The 20,746-nt window shown below is 41.2% G+C and overlaps 1 protein-coding gene across 2 annotated transcripts in view; it reads left to right on the top strand.

The window, feature by feature from the left end:
• Positions 1–4,546: 4,546 nt before the first annotated feature.
• The window catches only part of LAMB4 (laminin subunit beta 4), a 41,108-nt gene continuing 24,908 nt past the window's right edge, over positions 4,547–20,746 (top strand). For both annotated transcript variants that reach the window (XM_072919805.1, XM_072919799.1), the window contains exons 1-15: positions 4,547–4,627; positions 6,139–6,201; positions 7,434–7,591; positions 10,672–10,807; positions 12,406–12,479; positions 13,111–13,299; positions 13,448–13,511; positions 14,051–14,265; positions 15,209–15,329; positions 15,984–16,172; positions 16,782–16,961; positions 17,636–17,745; positions 18,192–18,271; positions 19,236–19,386; positions 20,300–20,431. In XM_072919805.1, the coding sequence (XP_072775906.1) occupies positions 6,168–6,201; positions 7,434–7,591; positions 10,672–10,807; positions 12,406–12,479; positions 13,111–13,299; positions 13,448–13,511; positions 14,051–14,265; positions 15,209–15,329; positions 15,984–16,172; positions 16,782–16,961; positions 17,636–17,745; positions 18,192–18,271; positions 19,236–19,386; positions 20,300–20,431 (1,833 nt within the window). In that variant the 5' untranslated portion in view covers positions 4,547–4,627; positions 6,139–6,167. The remainder of the gene's footprint in view (positions 4,628–6,138; positions 6,202–7,433; positions 7,592–10,671; positions 10,808–12,405; positions 12,480–13,110; positions 13,300–13,447; positions 13,512–14,050; positions 14,266–15,208; positions 15,330–15,983; positions 16,173–16,781; positions 16,962–17,635; positions 17,746–18,191; positions 18,272–19,235; positions 19,387–20,299; positions 20,432–20,746) is intronic.

The raw sequence follows: 20,746 nt of genomic DNA, 5'->3' as shown, positions 1-20,746 counted from the left end.
TGGGAGAGGTCTGGATAAGCCATATGTGAGGTGATGGTGATACTAGGATATTCATACATATATGACATAGTCTTACTAGTATTTTATCAAAAAAATTCAAGTTGTTGTGACACTTGTGTTAGAATTATATACTAGTAGTATGCATATAAGGTGATGCTTAGCCAACAGAAATCAGCATATTTCCCCAAAGTTATTGTAAACTCTGTGTAGTATGTGCATTTATTTGTTTGGGCTCTGTAAGTGTTGTAGATAGGTAGGATTATAAAAGAAAGGTCTCATGAAATCAGGTCTCACTCTGCTAAAATTGCCAAAGCTGGCATGTCATTTCTAAGTGCAGCTAACAAGCAATATGCAAGTTCCCACGTGAAGCTATGTTGAGAATGAGAAATTTGTTTAAAACAACAATCTCTTCTGGGGGTGAAAAACAAATGCACACGTGTAAACAATAAGATTTGTCCCATGAGAATGCACAAAGGAAAAATGTAAACATATCTAGAGAGAGAAAATTTGATAGACATATACAGTAGCCCTTACTGACCAATGAACTGAGTTTCACTGTATTGCTGACCAATTGGGTTGAACACAGTGCCTTCTGATATTTCCTATAACTATGAGCTTTGTGAATAAAGAATTGGCTTTGTGCATGAAGAAAATGGAGTCTTGGCTGATTTATTCCAACATATAAGAAATCAGACTTTTGACTTTTCTTGTAAGTTTTTCCCATGATATTCCAGCAAGCCAAACTGGTTATAAGGAACCCTTGACAAATTGGTACAAAGGTTTTGCTTTATAAGAATATGATTTTGATATTAGTAATAAAAAACATGAACTCCATATATTGCTGAGGGATTTTAAAATTTATTTTATCATGCTTGTTGCTTTGAATATGATTGGTGAGAGCTAAACCTTGCAAAAATAAGAACTTGCTATTAAGCTTTATCTAGCCAAAGCATAATCTGGCAATCACCAGGGTTTCAATTAATTTTTGGGACACTTCTGGAAGGCAACCTGAAGGGGTCAGGTTACTCTTAAGTGAGCACTTCATCGTGGACCTCAGTAGGTCCAATGCCTTCTAACTCTTCAAACAGCCACTGTATTTCTGACTTGCCCACCCTGGGACCCTGTATCCATGTGGGTGGATTGCTCTGCTTCATTTTTATCCTCTGTTCCTGCATGGCAATACTCTTTTATGAACTGCTACCACGTAGCACTTCTTTCATGCCCATCTGTCTAAACCACAACTTTCAGTTCCAACTTTAAACGTATTTTCTGTGATCTTCTGCCCAGCTCTCTTCATATCTTCCTTGCCCAGTCTATGTCTCTATGATTACCTGTGGACCTTTTCAAAACATTAAATCTTTTTGCTGCCAGGGTACCTAAATCTGCTGCTTGTCTTCTGTTTCCTCAACTTTAAATTGATCCTCACTTCCCCAAAGCTCTGGTCCTTTTCTGTTTTCTGTTTCAGGCTACTTGCCCTGTGAGATATAGCAGAGACCCTGAAGTGCCTTCTGGCTCAGGGTTCACAGACACATACTCCCCTGACCCTGCTGCCAGAACCTTGGGGTAATGGTCACAAACTACCTGGTAAGAAAGCACAGGAAGCATGAGCAAACCAATTGTTGAAATGTCCTCCGCATAGGTGGTCAGCACGGGAAAGATTGCTTCCTGCCTTCTTCTGACAAAAGGGAACTGCCTCAATAATGGCTTTTGAAAGCAAGAGGCATTTTCTCTGCTTGGCTGGGTTTCCATCATACCCAGCTGCTCCTTCCTGGTTGTGACAACACTTTCCTTCCATTTGACAAGAGAAGATTATCAAAGGGAAGACAATTTTCCCCCACTTTCTTCCATCTGGTATAATTAAATGCTTGAGAGAAAGCAGAGCTTATATATTCTTGATCCCAGGGAAGATATATGAATCTGTCCACCAGTTCCCAACTTACTAGCATGCAATGTTCTGGCTGTGCTACTGTTATGTTGGTTATATGCTATGGGTCATGACAAAATCTAATTATTCTTCTCACTTATGTGTGATTTCTGTGTGATGCTTCCTGTGTTTGTACAGATACTGGATGTTACAGGATAGACACAATTAAAACTAAACAGCCAGCTATCATTCTGTCATGCTTTCAGGTAATTAGCATGCATATGTTGGGAGACTTTACAGACTCTTAGAATAGTCTGAGTTGGAAGGGACCCAGAAGGATCATAAAGTCTAGCTTTTAAGTGCATGGCCTATATGGAGATTGAACCCACAACATTGGCATTATCAACACCATGCTCCCACCAACTGATACCTCTGGAAGCCTTTGTATCAAAGTTCATTTGGGACTGAAAATTAAGAATCTCCAAAATATCAGTTTAACTGTTTATATTGCCAAGAGCTCAGGATCATCTGACTCCTGTCCACTCTAATTTTGATTTTCAGACCATTAGATTTAATTCAATATTTTGGCCATGGATGGGATTCATCTCAGTACATTTTAGTTGCTTAAAATACAAGCATCTGTCCTAAACTAAGGAACTGGGCTGCTCATAACCAAAGGAAAGCAGCTAATACCTCCAGAAGGGGATTTATCCCTTTAAAGTATCTAAAGAAGGTGGTGTGATGAACTCTGTAGGGTTCCCTGTCTTTCTCCATTGACATGAAGGAAGCCTAAATTATTTGTTTAGATTAAATAGTTTTCACACAGCAAGAGTAATCCTAAACTCAAATAATTTCATTTCTTGAAAAATGTATTGAAATTTTAAAGTGCTGGCTCTACTCCTGTCCCTTCCCTCACTGCTGGTTGGTGTCTGTGAAGGGAATATATGCTGCAGTGGTAGCAATTCCCATCCTTTATGTGTACTGAGGATATGCCTTAGGCCTAAGCAATGACAACCCTCAGACCTGTGATGACTTGAAAAATCACACATCAGTGCTATCTACCCTCCAGCCAGCATGGGACGAGTGATGCATTATAAATCCAGATCCTTTACCAGTGCAGAGATTAAAGAAGCAAGAAAGAAATTTCTTAATCCCTGCCTCAAGCAGTTTAAAACCTCCTTCTTGCTTGGGGTCCTACATAAATCAGAACAGAGGACTGGCTATAATCTGCAAATAAATCTTCCTTGATATTTACTTCTCACATAACTTCTCTGTAACAAATTCTGAATTCCCCATGAAATCTGTTAATAAAATGTCAACCATTTTCTAATTTAGTAGCATCGTAGTAATAATACTTTCTTCAGTTATATGTGCCTCTTTCGGGCAACATTTGACATACTGCTTGCACATAAAAAGTGAAATTATTATCTTAATGTATCATTTAGTCTTTTTCCTAATACCAAAACCCACTAAGTATAAACCATCTGTACAATAATTAATCATGCATGAGTGCAAACCAAATGCAGATTAAGTCAGCCTGAAAAAAGTCTCTCACAAGTAATTTTTACATGCATTTGAGGAAAATAATTTCAAGAAAATTAAGTATAAGAATTATTTTGCCTAGACTTAATAATTATAACAATGGCAGAGGACACTTAGTACTGAATATTGCAATAGGATTATAGAACATGCCTTTCTTTTTTTTTTCCAAGAATAGAAATGACCAAAAGAAAAGGCAGTGATAAATATATAAAACATATTTTGCTCATATAGAAAACCTTCTCTTTAAGAATGTGGGATGGTACTTGACAGACTATAATGAATTAAGCCTTACAAACAGTCAGAGAAGAACTGGTGACAAATATGTCACCTTTAAAATTGTGTATCAAGGCAACATGCCATTGTGAAAACTGGAATCCCAGTACCACACGTTTCAACAAAGACACCAGAAAACAGTGGCCAGTTCTGTGCATGAGCTGTTGAACACTATTTCAGAGCTGAACACTATTTCAGAGCTGCTCCATCACTGTGTTGCCCATGACTGTGCTGTACCCCACACATCAATACCTGTCCCGTGCTTGCTGCTGGGGACAGTTACAGGCAAAACTTGTGCTGAAATGCAAAGCCATGACTCAAGTTGCCCTTGTTGTCTTCAGCTTTAAACTGAGAAACACCTAGCGCTCACACTGATGATCCAGAATTTGAACTGTTTCAGCTTTGGCTCAATATGTCCACACAAGTGCAATCACAGCTGTCTGGCAGGTTTGTTTACAGTCACCTCAGAACCCCAAACTGCCCTCCAGACCATTCACGTGCCTGCTGTGAGGAGTTATCTTTTTTAGCCCATGCTCAGATAATCCAGAGCCACTAAACTTCTGATGCTAACTAGTTATAAATATTTTGATGTTTGATTTCAAACCAGACCAACTGAACAGATTTTTAATTAAACAGCAGACAAGGTGTTGTCTGCTAGCACTTTAAGAATCCCAGCCTTCTGTTTTCAGTTGCATGAACTTTTTCTGCCATGAACTTAACCTGTCACAATTGTCTTTCAGTGAATATATTTGCTGATGCCAGAAGCAGAAGGAGTTCACAAATCAAGCTTTTGACAGGTTGCAGGCTGGGTCTCATTCTCACCTACACCTTGGTGCCTCGGGGGACGTGCTGTCTTCTCCAGCTGAAGTGCACAGGTATGCCTTTTCTTGCTTCCCTCACTCAGCCCTGTTCATTCCCAGCTGCGACACTTGGCTGCCTGGAACCCAGGTAAGACCTCTTCAGAATTTAATTTTCATGTTAAACATGGAACCAAAGTATGTTGGGGTTTTTCTAGTCCTTGTTTCTCCATTAAAGGGAGTGAGGTTTAGAGAGTATCACTGATTCTACATGTCACAGTGTTAGGGTAGGAATTGGATGTGTACCTGCCAAGATCACTCACCATGGGCACTTGTATTTCACTACAGTGCTGTTGCAGTGGCTGCAGCTTAAATCATCTCTGAGTCTGTCCATTATTCTGACAGAGTATAAAATTTAAAGTCCAACACAGGAGGAAAATACTTGCTCAATTTGCCTCAGCCAATGGATCTGTGGCCAGGTCTCTCTGTAGCCAGGCACAGCTGCATGGACGCTCACCAGCATCATCTCCCTATCACATGCCAGGCTCTTTGTGGTTGTGGCAGGTGAGAGCAGCTGCAGCAGCATGAAAGCCTGGTGACCCTTGCTAGCTTTCCTTGCCTGTGGTTGCTTAAGTACTCATCTAGGTACAGCTGTTGTGTCATATGCTGTAATGAGCTGGGTGCACCAAGCCCACAAGGAGCCTGTAATATCTGAAGTGCTTTTGTTTGTGTTCCCACTGCTCTGGGGGTGTATTTCATTTAAGCTCACTCAGTACAGTGATGGCTGTGTGAAGGTGAGGAACAAGAACACAGCTAAGAAGTGGTACTTGGGGCATGCTCATACAGGAGTGCCTAGCAGCTGGAACTGTTTCAGGGTGCACCAGCCTCACTGGTTCCCACAGGTGGAGAAAGAGGTGGAAGATTCAAAGATGGGGGCAGATTTAGTTTGGGAGTTCTACTTGGTGGCAGGATGCTGGATTGTCTTTTATACACATGTCTGTCTTTTGTATTTCCAACAGTTTTGTTTTGGCAAGTCTTACTTTCCTCCAGGTAAACAGGAAGAGGAAGGATGCCATAATACCACAATCAACCTCTCTTAGACTCATGCTGAGTTTCCCCTGTGCAAATTTTTGCACTGATGCTGACATTACCTGGTTTTCTTCACTACACGTTAAGATGCACTTATATTGGATCTGTGACAAAATTCATAGCACCTGATATCAGGCATTTCTCAGCGGCATCTTCATTAGGACTTCTGACTATATTTTAAGTTAATGAAAACAAACTAGAAGCTCCAGAGAAAAAGCTAGAGCTCTGCAAACAGCTCTGCTTTATCCACTTAGAATTAAGTGGTTTTTCATTTGAATACTATAGTATTTTAGCTGGTAGCATTCTGGTTATATTTTACACTAAGTGTGACTATGTTTTCACGTTCTTCTCTAAAAGCCTTTGTGAAGTGCTCCTCTGCTTCCATCCCAGTTTCAGTGCCAAAATTTCCGTCGTGAGATTTGTTTTTTCTACAACTAAATCAAAGCCAGGGTTTCCTGTTAGTCTTTATATTTTTATTACATCTCTGTCACTTTACTAAAGGCTGGTTCTGGGTACACCTGTGTGCCCTGGTGAGAGAGAACACCAAGTGATGGACCAGTTTTTCTCTTGCAGCAGTACCGGTCAGAGTTTGATGGGGAAGCATGAGGCTGGGGCTGGCCATCCTGTTACACCTCAGTAAGTACAGATGCTACAATGACTCAGGCCAATTCTCAAATATTATCATGTGATTTACACACCTTTCCAAGATTTTGTTAAAGCACTTCTTTTAAAAAAATGCTATTGAGAAACACTTGACAGTGAATCCTTATTCCCCACTCTCCTGCCAATGAGGGACCTATGAGATATGAAATCTTCAAGTACAAAGAAAACATACATGTTATAATTGAATCTGATTCAGGTCCTGAAAAGGGCAGTCAACATCTGTTAATAAATAATGAGCATGGATTTGTATAACTAAAAAGAGCAGACTAACTAAACATTGGCACTGCTTTACATCTAGAGTCAAGTGTCACTCATCATCTGAATTATAGCTTGAGCCATAGACTAAAATTTGGCTATAAAATGCTGTATTTTTACTATTGGAGTTGGATTTCTAGTATTCTGTGGGTATCAGTTGTTTGGGTTTTTTAACTGCACCTTTTCTAACAAGTTGAGCCAAGTAAAGGTGAATGGATATAGCCTCCAAGGTACCCATTCCTTTGCAGAGTTTCAGGACAGAACTTGTTTAAAAGAAAAATCCCTGTAAGGGAAGGCTTAATATAATGGGGAAGATATTGAAAGTTGTTTCAAGAAAAACAAAGAAGTCCTGGAATTACTCAGAGAATTCAGAATTACTCTTTTTACTTATTAATGGCCACTCCATTGGGTCTGAGAGAGTTCTGACACTGGACTAAGAATTCACTGCAAATTAAAAGAAAATCTGAGGGGCTCCTAATGTCAATCCTCATCTCAATCCTGATTTAATTTCCACCATTATAACTTGGAACACTTATTTCAACAGAAATAAGTGGAATTAATTCAAATCTGTCTCTGTGCACATAGTCAATAGAAATGCTCAATGCTCTTTTGTAGGACTGCTGGCAATTCTGGCAATTGCTGTATGTCAGGGCGGGAAGCATAAAAATTATTGCTCATGGCAGATTGGCATTTTTACTGAAAAGTAACATGCTGAAAATTTAAGTTTTAGCATAGATTTGCAATATGCTAGCTATATTTTTTATATTCTTTTGCAGCAGGTATGTTCATTACTGAAGTTCTTTTAAAAATGTATAACTAAGGACAAAAGGGGTACAGGCAAAGGATAATTAAGTTTTCTGCTTGTGTTGGGATTTAACTGATTTTGTCTGGAGAATATTGCTGGCTATACAAAACAATTTAATATTTCTTTGATCTTCTTATATGCTCAGTGCTGATAAGACCCCAGCATGCACAGCATGACTGTGATGCTGGGTCCTGCCACCCAGCCCTTGGGGACCTTCTCCAGGGCCGCAGCAAGCAACTGACAGCCACATCAACCTGTGGGATGAACAGCCCTCAGAAGTACTGCATTATAGGCTACCTAGAGGTTGGTTTGCTCTTTCTTTTTTAATAAACTTTTAATAAACTTTTTAAATGAACTTCTCTTACTAACCATATTCTCGCTCTTCCTACTAACCTTACTCTCATCTGTGTAGGGAATTTGCCCAGACTTGGAAGTTCCTGTGGGAGTTATCTGAATAATTATCAGACAGTGTGACACTAAGTCTGGTGGAAGGCTGTGCCTCACTGCACATATGGAAGGTTTGGCAGCAAACAGCCTCCACAGTGATGCATATCTTCCCAAGGGGGAGAAACACCCCTGAGATGCACAGGGATTGAGCACAGGGATTTCTGAAGGAGCTGTGCTCTGCAAGTCCTCTTCCCACTCAGGCCCCAGAGGTGAAGCCCATGGTCTGTGTGTGTGAGTGCAGGGGTCCCACAGGCTGCAGGGCCTTCTCCAGAGGACATGCCCGTATGGTGTTGAGACCTGAGGCAGCCTGTTAAGGATATCCCTTAGGCATCCTCATATGTTAAGAGATTCACACCATACACTCTCCTCTCTTTTGATCTGAAATGAGGCCAATGTTGCTGAAAGCAAAAAGCTGTCTCTGAAAAGGGAAGACTTAATGTTGTCCAGGCTTTGGCCATGTGGGTGGGTCAGCAGATCCAAAATGTGGCTGACCAGAGGGATGCCTCTTGTTCCCTGGCTGCAGTGATGAGGGGGAACCACTGGATCTATGAAAGATGTGCAGAAATGAGGATTGCCTTGTTTATGTCCTGGAGGACTTGGCCCCACTGAGCTAATAAATTTTCACAAATAAAAAATTTGCCACTAAATAACAGCCTAGGCTGAAGAGGAAGTTAAAATACATCTTAATTTATAAGCAAGTGAAAAGAATTACAGTTTATGACCTTCTAGCTTAATGTTGTGACACATTTGTAGAATAAAGTATGGACATGGAACCAAGCACTGCTCCAAGCTGGACATTGTATCCACAGTTTTCTGCAAAATATAAATATCTCTTTCCTTTGATAAAATAGCCTGGATCATCTTTCTTGCCCTAAAGCTTGATGATTGCCTTTTAGTCTTGCTTTTTAGGAGGAGATCAAAGAGCAATAAAAAAATTAATATTTTCACTTGCCTGTACTTATCCTTTAAATCATGTAAATACAGACTCATGAAAAGGAGCAGCTGTTCTGCAATAATCCCTGTGATTTAAAGCTGCTTTAACGTATCTTGACCCCTAGTGGCTGTCTCCTGAAGAGGGTGAAAACTACAAACTCTGCTGCTTTGCAGAGCTTGAGAGAGAGAGAGGTGCTTTGGCATCGTGTTCTTTTCCATTATCTTGCCTTAAATGTGTTGTCACCTACAGTGCATCAAAGTGCCACTTCACTTTCAATTTGCTTTCTCAGCAGCACATTTTGAATTCTTTGCTGGAGGCAGACCAGGAAGTTTTGCATTTTGTAAACCAAAGTTCTTTCTCTACCAGTTTCCCTCCTGGTGACCTTTGTCAGATGTCATAAGAGCAAACCTTACTCATGAAAGTGGGTATTACTCAACGTGGCAAGCTACCAAAAGCCAAGATTTAGCTGGGATTCAGATGGGGAAAAAATAGAATTCAACTGCCTTGTGTTTGGGAAGAAGCACTACAAATAATTTTTAGTCTTTAATAGGTCTTATTGCTTTTAAAATGTAGGTTAAGTGGATTTTAGCTCAGTGATTGGATTTACTACTTACACATGTTTTGAAAGAGAAAAACAGGATAGTATAAAAATGCACAATTCAGAAGCAAATGAGATCTGCCAGATGTGGACATGCACATGCTTGTCCTTTTGAGCAGATTTTTATGGAGCAACCTTCAACATAAGTTGCTCCAGTGTCATATTGTATATCTATATAAACCAGAGTGTGAGTGTGCATGGTCTTCCAACTGCTTCAACAACCTGAGCTCTCTTTATCAGGGCTTTGTGAAACGAGATGACAGAGTATTTTTTTTTTAATTTCTCTCTCATCTTCTAAAATATGCATTCATACATTTGTCAAGTGTAGTATAGAATGACTAAATATAATACATAATTACCATGTTTAAAATACATTAATTATACCTGTAAATCTATATATCTTAATTTATTTAAATGCAAGTAATTCCCCGGTGATTGCATAATGCAAAGATGTTAAAACCATTCTCAATTCTTTGTGGATCCTAAGTGTGCTAAGTGGAGTGCCTCTCCACCCATCTCCTTCTAGGTCATTCCAGCCTCCCAGCCATGGGCACTGAACTCATGCCTCCTCCTTCAGTTCCCTCTGGGGTGCTGTGTCATCCCCTCTTCCTCCTGCCACTGTCCCCACCAGCCAGGCACACAGCTTAGGCATCACCTTCTGCTGGGGCTTATTCCTGCATCCTCACACTACACTCTGCCCAAATCTCCTGGAGTCAGTCTGCACAGTGCGTCCACCCCTGCCCACGCTGCTGAACACTTCCCTGGAACCCTGCTGGCTGTGATGGCTGCTCAGGCTTTCCACATGGCCCAGCACAGGCCATCTCCCAGCCCAGCATGTTAACCTTGTCACCTCTTCTTGCTCTCCAGCTCAATCCCCATCTTATCACCTTAAACAGGAACTCCTTGCCCTCACTATCAAAGCCTCTCATTCAGAACTGAGATATCGGTTAATCATTACTACCTGCATCTTCTGCTTGTAACATTTTCAAATAAGACCCTTGTATCCTATTGGTATCCCGATTTTACTCCTTTGCATTGGTTTTAAAGTTTCCAAGTTCCCCTACGCTTCAGAAGACACTGACAGCTGTCAGAGTGGCGGTGTCATCCCAAACCAGCTACTTACCTGGTACCTGGTCTTACTGAGATCCTTTCTCCACAACTGCAAAAGTGTAATTTTTATAAAGTACCTGGGGGAGACCATGACCAACATTTACTATGTGTATGCTTTGTGCATGTAATGGTTCCCTTGAGTTTGTCTATGAAAAGCCCAAGTGATTAAAAGCACAGGCATCCAAAGCAACAAGACAGGTTCAAGCCTTGCAATGGCAGAAATATACATACATCCCCCTAATATTTAGTGAAGAATCCAAATTAAGCTTTTATTTTGCTCATTTTGTTTTCTAGGCTGAAGAGAAGTGCTTTCTCTGTGATTCCAGATACCCATATAATCCCTATACCCAGCACAACAGTCACATGGTCGAAAATGTTATTACAACATTTGAGCCCAAAAGGAAAAAGAAGTGGTGGCAGTCAGAAAATGGTAAGTTCCTTAGATAAAATATTACTGCAAAATGTTACTGTGGGATTGCTTTATTGCCTTCATGAAGAGATGAAAAAAACTGCATCTATTCTTTGATTAGTTAATATTGAATCATTTAAACTCATTTGTGTGTAGCAAGATAAGATTTCAGGAAGTCTGTGTTTCTATGGACAAGCTCTAAACTCAGCACCTCCAAGAGCTGACCAGAGGACGTGTGGCAATGTTGGGTTATACATGAAAGCCATATATTTTCCACGGGGTGTCTGCCCTGACAGAATATTCATTTGAGGCAAAATATACATTTGCCTACAGATTTAATGTAAAGATAGTCTGTAAAACACAAATAGCCATTTAAAAATTATTTTTAAAGAAATAATAGTTTAGAAAAAAAAAATTAAAGTCTGGCTATCAGCTCCCTTATTCTGATATTCCCAAATTCCTTTTCTGCCGGGCTGTTCTTGATCCATTTATCCCCCAGCTTGTATTGTTTCTGGGGATTGTCCTAACCCAGGTGTAGCACCTTGCATTTGACAAATCTCATCAGACTCCCAGGGACCCACATCTCAAGCTTTTCCAGGTCCTTCTGGATGGTCATTGATCCTTCACATGTGTCAACAGCACCACTAGGCTTGGTGTCCTCTGCAACTTGCTGAGGATACGTCCAGTTCCAGAATTGATGAAGATAATATCCTTACAGCTTCTCTGGGAAGACATGCTAGGAGGAATAACATTTACTCTGCCTTATTTGACGCACAGTGATTATGTGAAAAGCATTTGACTGGTTGGAAATTAAGGCATAGAAAAATAAGATAATATGTTACCTCTATTTTGAGTATCCAACTGAAAATCCATAAGCCTTGTTTTTTCATGGCGTTTAGCAAGGATTTGTGACTGGCTCTGGACACCACTGCCAATAAAGCTGCAGGCCAGCTATGAGAGGAGCTTTCCTTGTTCTGTCTTTCTTCTGGGATGAGGTCTCATGCACAGCCTGGTCAGCAGGAGTTCTGAGATGGTGCATGTAGATGTGAACAATGGGGATATCAGCTGAGCTCCTGGAACTCTCTGCTGAGAGTGTGTGACTTCTAGAGTTTTTTTCCATATTTGTTGCAGTTTTGGAAGATGCCTAATGCAGTAGCTCTGCTCATGACAAATTTCACATCTGGAAGTATAGAAGGGTTTAACAGTTCTGTTTAGCATGAAGAAAATACCTCATTTTATTAGTTCTCTTTTTCTTTCTTAGCAATAAGTAAATTATTTTAATGGATTAAAAAGAAATAAACCTAACTGGATATAGAAACACAAACCCAGAACCCTACCATGACCATCATTTACAGTCTGAATTACGTGAGCAGGACCTTCAGCCATCTCCTGCAGTCTCAGTCACCAGCATTGCTGGTGACAGTGCCAGGAAGGCAGCACATCATATTGCCCCAGAGAGAGAGGTCCAGCTGCACAGGTTTGTGCACAGGGGACGCCCTAAAGAGTCTAGCTGTTCTGCTGGAAAAGTCATCTTTAAATCTCCCATGGGAAAACTTCAATGTTTTGAAGCAACCCCTTCAATGTACACATTATGCACTTCATTTTCATTCTCTTTTCAGGCATTGACCATGTCAGCATTAGATTGGACCTAGAAACTTTATTCCAATTCAGCCATCTTATCCTGACCTTTAAGGTACAGCTTTTACCAGAGCTTTTATGTAATGTTGTACACTAATTACTTAACCACAGGAATTAATTGCTTGGAGAGGCAATGAAAGCTCCATATTTAGAGGTTTGTAAGAACAGATTAGATAAACACCTGTCAAGTATGGTTAAATTATAGTTGATCCTGCCTTAGGGGAGGAGGATAGACTGAATAGCTTCCTACTCCTATACCTTTTGGTCCTATTTTCCATAAATCCAATAATTAAAACTGAAAAAATACTTTGCAAAATTAAACTCCAAAAATGTAGGACATATCTGAACTGCAGTGGCACTTTCAATTTAGTTCAGTTCATGTGTATCTATTCTGATCCAGATGATTACAATTTCTTTTTGTACTAAATTCCTATATTGATATGGCAAACTTCCTTACATAGAAAGTAATCACACATTTATATGAAATGTTATCTTTCCCTTTTGCTAGAGAGAGGTTCTAATGAGCTTTTTCAGAGACCCTGTAACCATCACAGTACTTTAATGAACTGTACTATAAACTCTCAAATACAAAATTTTAGCATCCTTAACAGAGGAATATCAATATAACAACCCCTGAGGTGTCTTGTTAATGCTGACTTAGGGAATTCTTGAAATATTTCTTGCAGACATTTCGGCCTGCAGCAATGCTGGTTGAGCGCTCTACTGATTTTGGTCAGACCTGGAAAGTGTTTAGATATTTTGCACATGACTGTGCAGCTTCTTTCCCCAACATCTCTTCTGGTCCAGCAAAAAGTGTTGGAGATGTTGTTTGTGATTCAAGATATTCAGACATCGAGCCCTCCACTGAAGGCGAGGTACTTTCAAGTGTCTGTTTGTATGAGTTCAAATCATTTGTGGAACTAAAGGTCTCTTGTCTGTGTCTGCTAAAAGCAGAGACCTGTCCTTTGATCCCTTTGGTGGCCGCTCATCTCATCTCTAGAGTTTTATTGATTTGTTTTGCAGGTTGTTTTAAAAGCTTTGGATCCCAGCTTTGAAATAGAAAATCCGTATGTGCCATATATCCAAGGTATGGACACTACATGTTTTGTCCAGAGACACTTTGCTGGTATTTTTTGTTTTGTACACTGAAAGAGTCAACAGCTCAGTTGGTGTAAGTCAATGATGTTGAAAATTAGGTACCTAAAGACCTTAGGGGCACATTGTATTAATAAATTAAATGGGCCAGTCTTGTTCTCTAGCCCTGGGGGGCAAACAGCAAAGCTCTGCAGAGCACATCCATGAAGCTAAACTGCCTTTCCCTCTGGATTCAGGCCCAATCCACACTGCATTTTGAGAGCAGTCCAGGAGGTACACATGAACCCATGAAGATAGTGGGTGGGAAAATGCAGAGCCATACCAAACAGGATGCTAACACTTATGCAGCTGTGTGCCAGGAGTGAGTCCCTGCACTGCCACTGTAGGCATTACTGAGCTTGGCCAATATTGGATCATTTTTATTATTTCTTCACTATGGGAAAATTCTTGGATTACTCATTCAAGCTGAAGATTTCATACTGTTCATTGTAGACTGAACTTGGTCTCCTGATCTCTCTTCTTGCCTTCCAGATCTCATTACATTGACAAACCTAAGGATCAATTTTACTAAACTCCACACTCTTGGAGATGCTCTGCTTGGGAGGAGGCACAGTGATCCCCTTGAGAAGTACTACTATGCCATCTATGAGATGGTTGTGCAGGGCAGCTGCTTTTGCAATGGCCATGCCAGCCAGTGTGATTCCATACAGAACTTACGGGGAGATGTTTTCCATCAGTCTGGGATGGTGCGTCCTGAATGCTCCCTCCGAAAAGGGGAGTCTCAATTGATACTTTATAAGAAGAAAGAGATGGAGGGAGGGAAATGAAGGAAGATCTCTGATAATCTTTGGATTGACCATTTGCAACTGCTAGTTGTTAAATGTTTCAATGCAGACTCTTCCTTTAAAGCCTGGGGTTGGAATGCACAGAAGCTGTCTTTATTGGCACTTCTGTGGTGTTTCAAAAGCAACTGGGACAAGATGTGTTGGTAATAGCAGCAAAATTCCAGAGCTGTAATGGTGCAAATGTAATGCAGTAAGTAGCCTGTGGCATGTGCAGACTTGAATGGCCACTTGTTGGGTGCATTCCACACTCCATCTGGGCTTGGAGGCTCTGCAGTGGGAGAGGAGGCACTGGCATAAAGAATAGTTGATAATACAAAGCTAACCCATGAAAAATGGATTATTAAAAATTCCAGGAATATGATTGCAAGTTCTTTCCCTCTGGGAACAAGAGTTTTTTTCTTCTGGAAAATATGTATCACAATATGAAGACATGTAGGGTCTTGAGGTCTCCTTTGACATCTCTAGAAGTAATTTTTTTCTAAATGTTGCTCAGTGTTTTTAAAACTATTTGGCCAATGTTTGGAGGCATTCTCCAGATACTTTACTCAAATAATTGAAAATTATGTCAGCTGAGGGAGCCAAAGAGCTTCAAATTTTCTGGATCTTGCTGACATCCCTCTCCTCTCCTCTCCTCTCCTCTCCTCTCCTCTCCTCTCCTCTCCTCTCCTCTCCTCTCCCTCTCCCTCTCCCTCTCCCTCTCCCTCTCCCTCTCCCTCTCCCTCTCCCTCTCCCTCTCCCTCTCCCTCTCCCTCTCCCTCTCCCTCTCCCTCTCCCTCTCCCCTCTCCCTCTCCCCTCTCCTCTCCTCTGTCACCTTATCTTCTCTCTGTTCTCACCACATTACAGGTCCATGGGAGATGTATCTGCCACCATAACACTGAAGGTTTCTCTTGTGAAAGATGTAAAGATTTCTACAATGATGCTCCCTGGAGGCCAGCTGAAGGGACACAAGATAATGCTTGCAAACGTAACTCAAGCATGATATTTTCCTTTTTAATAGCCAGGAGTGGGTGTGGCACAATCCTAGTCCATTCAATTCATAATGGGATGGCCAGGTTTCTGGAAGGGAGATGTTTTCATGCCTCATCCAGGAAAACAGATTCCTGCATCCACAGGTGCTGTGTTATCCTACAAGAAGAAGAGCTGTTTCATATTCTTATTTTTCATACAGAAAAAACCAAACCAAAACAAAACAATAAAAAGGGGGAAAAGCAGCTAATGCAAAAAAGATCATTCATTGGTTTGCACAGTGTTTTTCATGTGAGTGAAAGAATTTAGAAAAGGCTAAATTATTTATTTCCACAATAATGAGCAATGCAGTATACACAAGAATAATATATTAGGACCCGTAACAGATATTCAGCTAGAGATTTCCTCAGCAGAGCAGTGTTCCCCACTGCATATCAGGCACACTCACCTGCATTTCCAGGTTTAGGATATAGTTCTGACCGAAGACTCCAATTTTTTCCCCCAGCTGTAAGACACAAGGCCCGCAAATAATCTTGCTGGGCACTGAAATCATGCAAGTAACCAGTAACCCTGTCTTAAGTGTAGACAGCAATGTAGCAAGACCACAGCATTTACATGGTGTGACATACCCCACTGTTTGCTTTGGTTTCAGGTTGTAACTGCAACAGCCACTCCAGCAGATGCCACTTTGACATGGCCGTGTACCAGGCCAGTGGTGGGGTCAGCGGCGGCGTTTGTGAGGACTGTCAGGACAACACCACCGGCCAACACTGTGACAGGTGCAAACCTTCCTTTTACCAGGATCCACTCAAAGACATCTCAGATCCTTGGCCGTGCCTCCGTAAGCTTCCCTTTTTAACTTCTGTAAGAATGACTCAAAACAGGGTTGTTCTGGTTCCCTTTGCTCTGAGCCCTCTGGCCATCCCCCTGCTTAAATGTCCACATGGTTGTAAAAACGTTACCAAACCTGTAACATCCAAACTGCCCTACTAAGTAGCTGCATGACAGTATCCTCCAACCAGCATTGTGAAAAAAGCTGTATATTCCAACTCCTTGCTAAATAGAGCTTAGAAATCCAGCAAAGCTATCATTTTTCTTGAACAAGGTTAATATAAATATGAATTGCAGTAGTGATGTTGCTTCTGTGACCTTCAGCATTTACAGAAGAGGCTCCAAAATGATGGGAGGAGTAAATAACTTTTGCCAGATACCTGCCATATGCAAGAAAAATAATCATTCAGACATGAAAGCTCTTCTTCTGAAAGATGACCTAAATTCATCATTAACATAGGATGGAGAAAATGCTCTGAGTGTTATTTAATTGTAGCAACTGTTTGGCGTGAAAAGTCCTTAAGGAGCCAAGGGCAGATGACCAGCAGCTCTGTATTTACATTTTCATGCTTACTTCTACATGTGCTTTTTTTGTGTGTCTCCCTGACCCTGCCTGCAGCATGCAGCTGTGACCCCGAGGGTTCCCTGCACGAGGGCGTGTGCGAGGGCCGCACGGACCCCACGCTGGGGACGGTCGCGGGCCGGTGCCCCTGCAAAGAGAACGTGGAGGGCGCTCGCTGTGACAAGTGCAAGGCAAACTACTACGGGCTGAGCAGCAGCGACCCCCTGGGCTGCCAGCGTATGTAAACCACCTCTTCTAGTCTCCTTTCCAAAGCGTTTTTAAGGCATGGAGGTAGTAGAATGCACAGATCCACACACTAATGCTCTTATGACTTGTGTCACAAAATACACAGTTGCCTACTGTAATTTAATGTCAACGAAATTCAGAGTTTCTGGTGCAGCATCCAAGATCACTTTCAGAATGCATAGTATAATATAACAGATCAGGCTGTTGTTAAAAGAAGGGTTATTAAATATGCAACTTAATTGAAAAGGGATATTGAGATGACAGGAGCTGCTGCCCTGCCAAAAGAACTTCCAGCCAACCATTCCCCTGAGAAAGGTTTGGTGAAAATACATCTCACCCCTGCCCAGGTGCACTGTGGGTTTGTGACCACGTTTTGCCCACACCAGGTGCTCAGCCACACACAAGGACTGCAGCACAGATCAGCACACAGCGCTTGGCAATCCACTGCCAAGTGCCTCTGCTACCCCCAGAGAGGGACCCACCGAGGAAATTGTCCATTTCCAAGGGCAGTCTGAGGGCTGGAGGGTGCCAGGGCACATTCATCTGCAGAGTGTCTGGGTGGAGGATGAGTCTGCCTGACATGCTGATGCCACATCTAATGTAAATGGCAGTCCTGAGCTGTCACTGGGGCCTGCAGAGGTAACTGCACTTTTCTGTCCCTGCAGCCTGCAACTGCGATCCCTTGGGCAGCTTGCCCTTCTCTGTCTGCGATCCTGCCACGGGAGAGTGCCTCTGCCAGAGGTTCACCACAGGGCAGCGCTGTGAAAAATGCCTTGTATGTACTCAGTTTTTGGGGTCACTTCTGCATGTGGTTTTGGAAGTATCCTCATCCATCTGACACATTTTTGTTGCCAGAAAAGTAAACAATTAGTCAAAATTCAAAATAATGTATGCTCCCAATTTGCCTTGACATGTCTGCTTTTCTTTCACTGCTCCCAAATATTTGTGCAATCAAATTGCAGGGGGAGGAGCATTCCCAGGAAGGAAAGGAAATGCAAAATTATGTCCTTGATCCATCTTAACTGTTTACAGAGCAATTGCTTGTACAAGTGGGTAAATATCTGGCTCTTGCAGTGGCGGAGCACCCCTGCTATCCGGTAAGAGAAGCAATCTCCCATGGTCAAGCACAGTAGGGCTCCATTGTTCATCCAGCAAAACGAGTTTTGTTTTGCTTTGCATACTTAAACATTTGCAATAAAAGAACCTTTCTTTTTATACCAGGCAGGATACTGGGGTCTTGGCAACAGCTTGTATGGCTGTTCTCCTTGCGACTGTGATATTGGTGGATCCCAGAATAACTTGTAAGTTAAAAGTTCTTCAAATTCTTTCTTAGTTTTAATTTTTATGAACTCTTAGGATAGATTTTCTTGTTAATACAGTCACAGTACAAATAGGAAAATAGAATGTAGATGGAATTTCATCATATACAAACAGTGTAAAGTTGGGTGAAGAGCTTGGAAATTTATTTGTGGTAAGGGGATTTACCTATTTCCTTTGAAGCCAACCTTAAATCAGGTTGAGCCTAGATGCATTTAATATGGAATATAAAACATATGCCTTGAGAGAACCAGAGGCCCTAATATTATTAGAAATTAGAAGTTAGAGGTGAGATTTTTAACTTAGCTTCCTACCTTAAATGCTAGAATTCTTTTTTTTCTGGGTCCTATTTAAAATGTAAAATTTTAGAAGCAGGGTTGGTTTCAGTTGGGGTCCTCCAAAGATCTGTTGGGCAGGGGTCTTCACTACTGCTGTTAGGCTTCAGACAGAGGAGCAAACAGTCCCATGATGTAGAGCAGCTCCTTGTGAGCAGGTAAATCACCTGGTGTGTTAAATATCTGTGTAAGCCTATGAAAACATTCAATATCACATCAAAGGTCCTTCTGAACTCACGTCCTGCCTCCATAATTGTGGGTGAAAGATTATTAAGAATTGTGATATAGTGATTCTTACAGAAAAAGATACAAGAAATGATACAGGAATAGACAGTAACAGATGCTCAGGAAACAAAAGGGTCAGTGCTTCAGGTATGGAACACACAAAGACAAAGGACGTTGTGAACTCTGAAGTAATGGAAAGGTAGCATTGAATAAATCCAGCATCAGAAGCAGAGGAGATGGGTGATATGAAGAAGTTTAGTAATGGAGGTAATCCAGCAATGGGAGAAATTAAGCAAAGGTGGAGTGAGGGTGGGTGTGAGCTGCCCACATGCTGGGAGGACCCAGCTGTGCCACTCTGATGTCCTCCCTTTTCCAATTCCTCCCATAGGTGCTCGCTGAAGGATGGTCAGTGCGAGTGTCTGCCCAACATCGTGAGCCGCCAGTGCAACGAGCCAGCTCCAGGATACTTCTTTCTACCCCTGGACTATTACATTTATGAAGCTGAGCATGCAAAGCCCCTTTCTGGCTCTGCACCCTTGGTAGGTATTTGGTTTTTTAGGTGTACTGAGAGGGGGATTACTGCGGTGGTGACATGGAGCTGAGGGTGAGGAGGAGAGCCCTTGCTTGGGGAGCTGCTCTTTAGCAGGAGAACACAAAGCAGGTCCCTTGACCATCATCAGTTTGCTTTTGTTTTTCATGGACATGAATATTCCATAACTGTCGCTGTTGAAAAGGGACAGTCACTACAGTATGGTATGACCTGCAAAGCTGCCCTTGCTGCTTCTCAAGTGCAGGCTGGTCTAGTGTGAATTAGGGAAATAAATTTAATTATTTAAATTAGAGGAAAGTATTTGAGTTACCAACAGCTCTCATGAAATGTTTCATTTCTGGGAATCTCCAACAAGGGAAGAATCAAATTACTCTCTGCTCCATTGGACTAATTCCTGCTACCTTATATAACAGCATTGATTGTAGCCTAATTTCCTCAAGAATTTGGCATCTATCTGTAATGTTTTTAGAAAAATTAATTTTTTCCCCCTTCAACATGGGGATAGTCGTTGAGTGCAAACCTGGAGTGCATCCCTTCCTCTGTCTATGCTTTTGCTAACATGTTTTCTCTGGCATGTTGTACAGAAAATAGATAAAAATAATAAAAAAACTGTTTATTTGCAGGTCACATCCACAAATATCTATCTATAATCACAGTTAGTAATTATACTACAATCCAATAATTAAATGGAAAACAGATGTCTGAGACAAAGCTTATGAGGGAAAAGTGCAAGTTAATTTTAAGGGAGTAAGGGAAAAAGGTTTCCAGCAGCTGCTGGGCCACAGTTTAGCGTTTCTCCCAGTGAGAATAGATTTTGTTTTAAGAATGTGGATTTTCATTTACTTGCTTATCACTCTTCAACACTGTTGAGACAGTGCTTCTCCTCTTTTATTACTTCATAGGTTCAGCCAAGCACTCTTCCAAGGTGTGATATTTACTTCCAGAAGAAAGGCTATGAGTTCATGATTGAAAATGGAAAGATTGTGTTACAGAAGAATAAGAAACGAGCTGCAAGAAAATCTGGACTGGAACAGGTAAATTAGTACTTGAGTAGTTACTTAAGTTTACACCAAATAATAAAGTTTCATTTTGTAACAAAGGGCAAGCAAATGCCTGAGTACATGGGATTTGCCGTCTTAGACATTGCAATCCTGACACAAATCAATTTTTTGGTACACAGTTGGGTTGGACGTTTTATTATTCACACTGACAGTCTTGCTCTGATATGTCCAGTGCTTTTGTAGACTCAAGTTCCATGAATTTTTGGAAAAGTCCTTATGAAAGGGTTTTGTTTTTTTTTTTTTGGTTGCAAGATATTTTCAAGAAGTTTACCAAGACATTAGCATGGT

Source organism: Taeniopygia guttata, chromosome 1A, assembly GCF_048771995.1.
Source record: "Taeniopygia guttata chromosome 1A, bTaeGut7.mat, whole genome shotgun sequence".
Lineage (NCBI taxonomy): Eukaryota > Metazoa > Chordata > Aves > Passeriformes > Estrildidae > Taeniopygia > Taeniopygia guttata.
The sequence above is the reverse complement of the archived record's forward strand: the minus strand, read 5'-3'. Positions and strand labels throughout refer to the sequence as shown.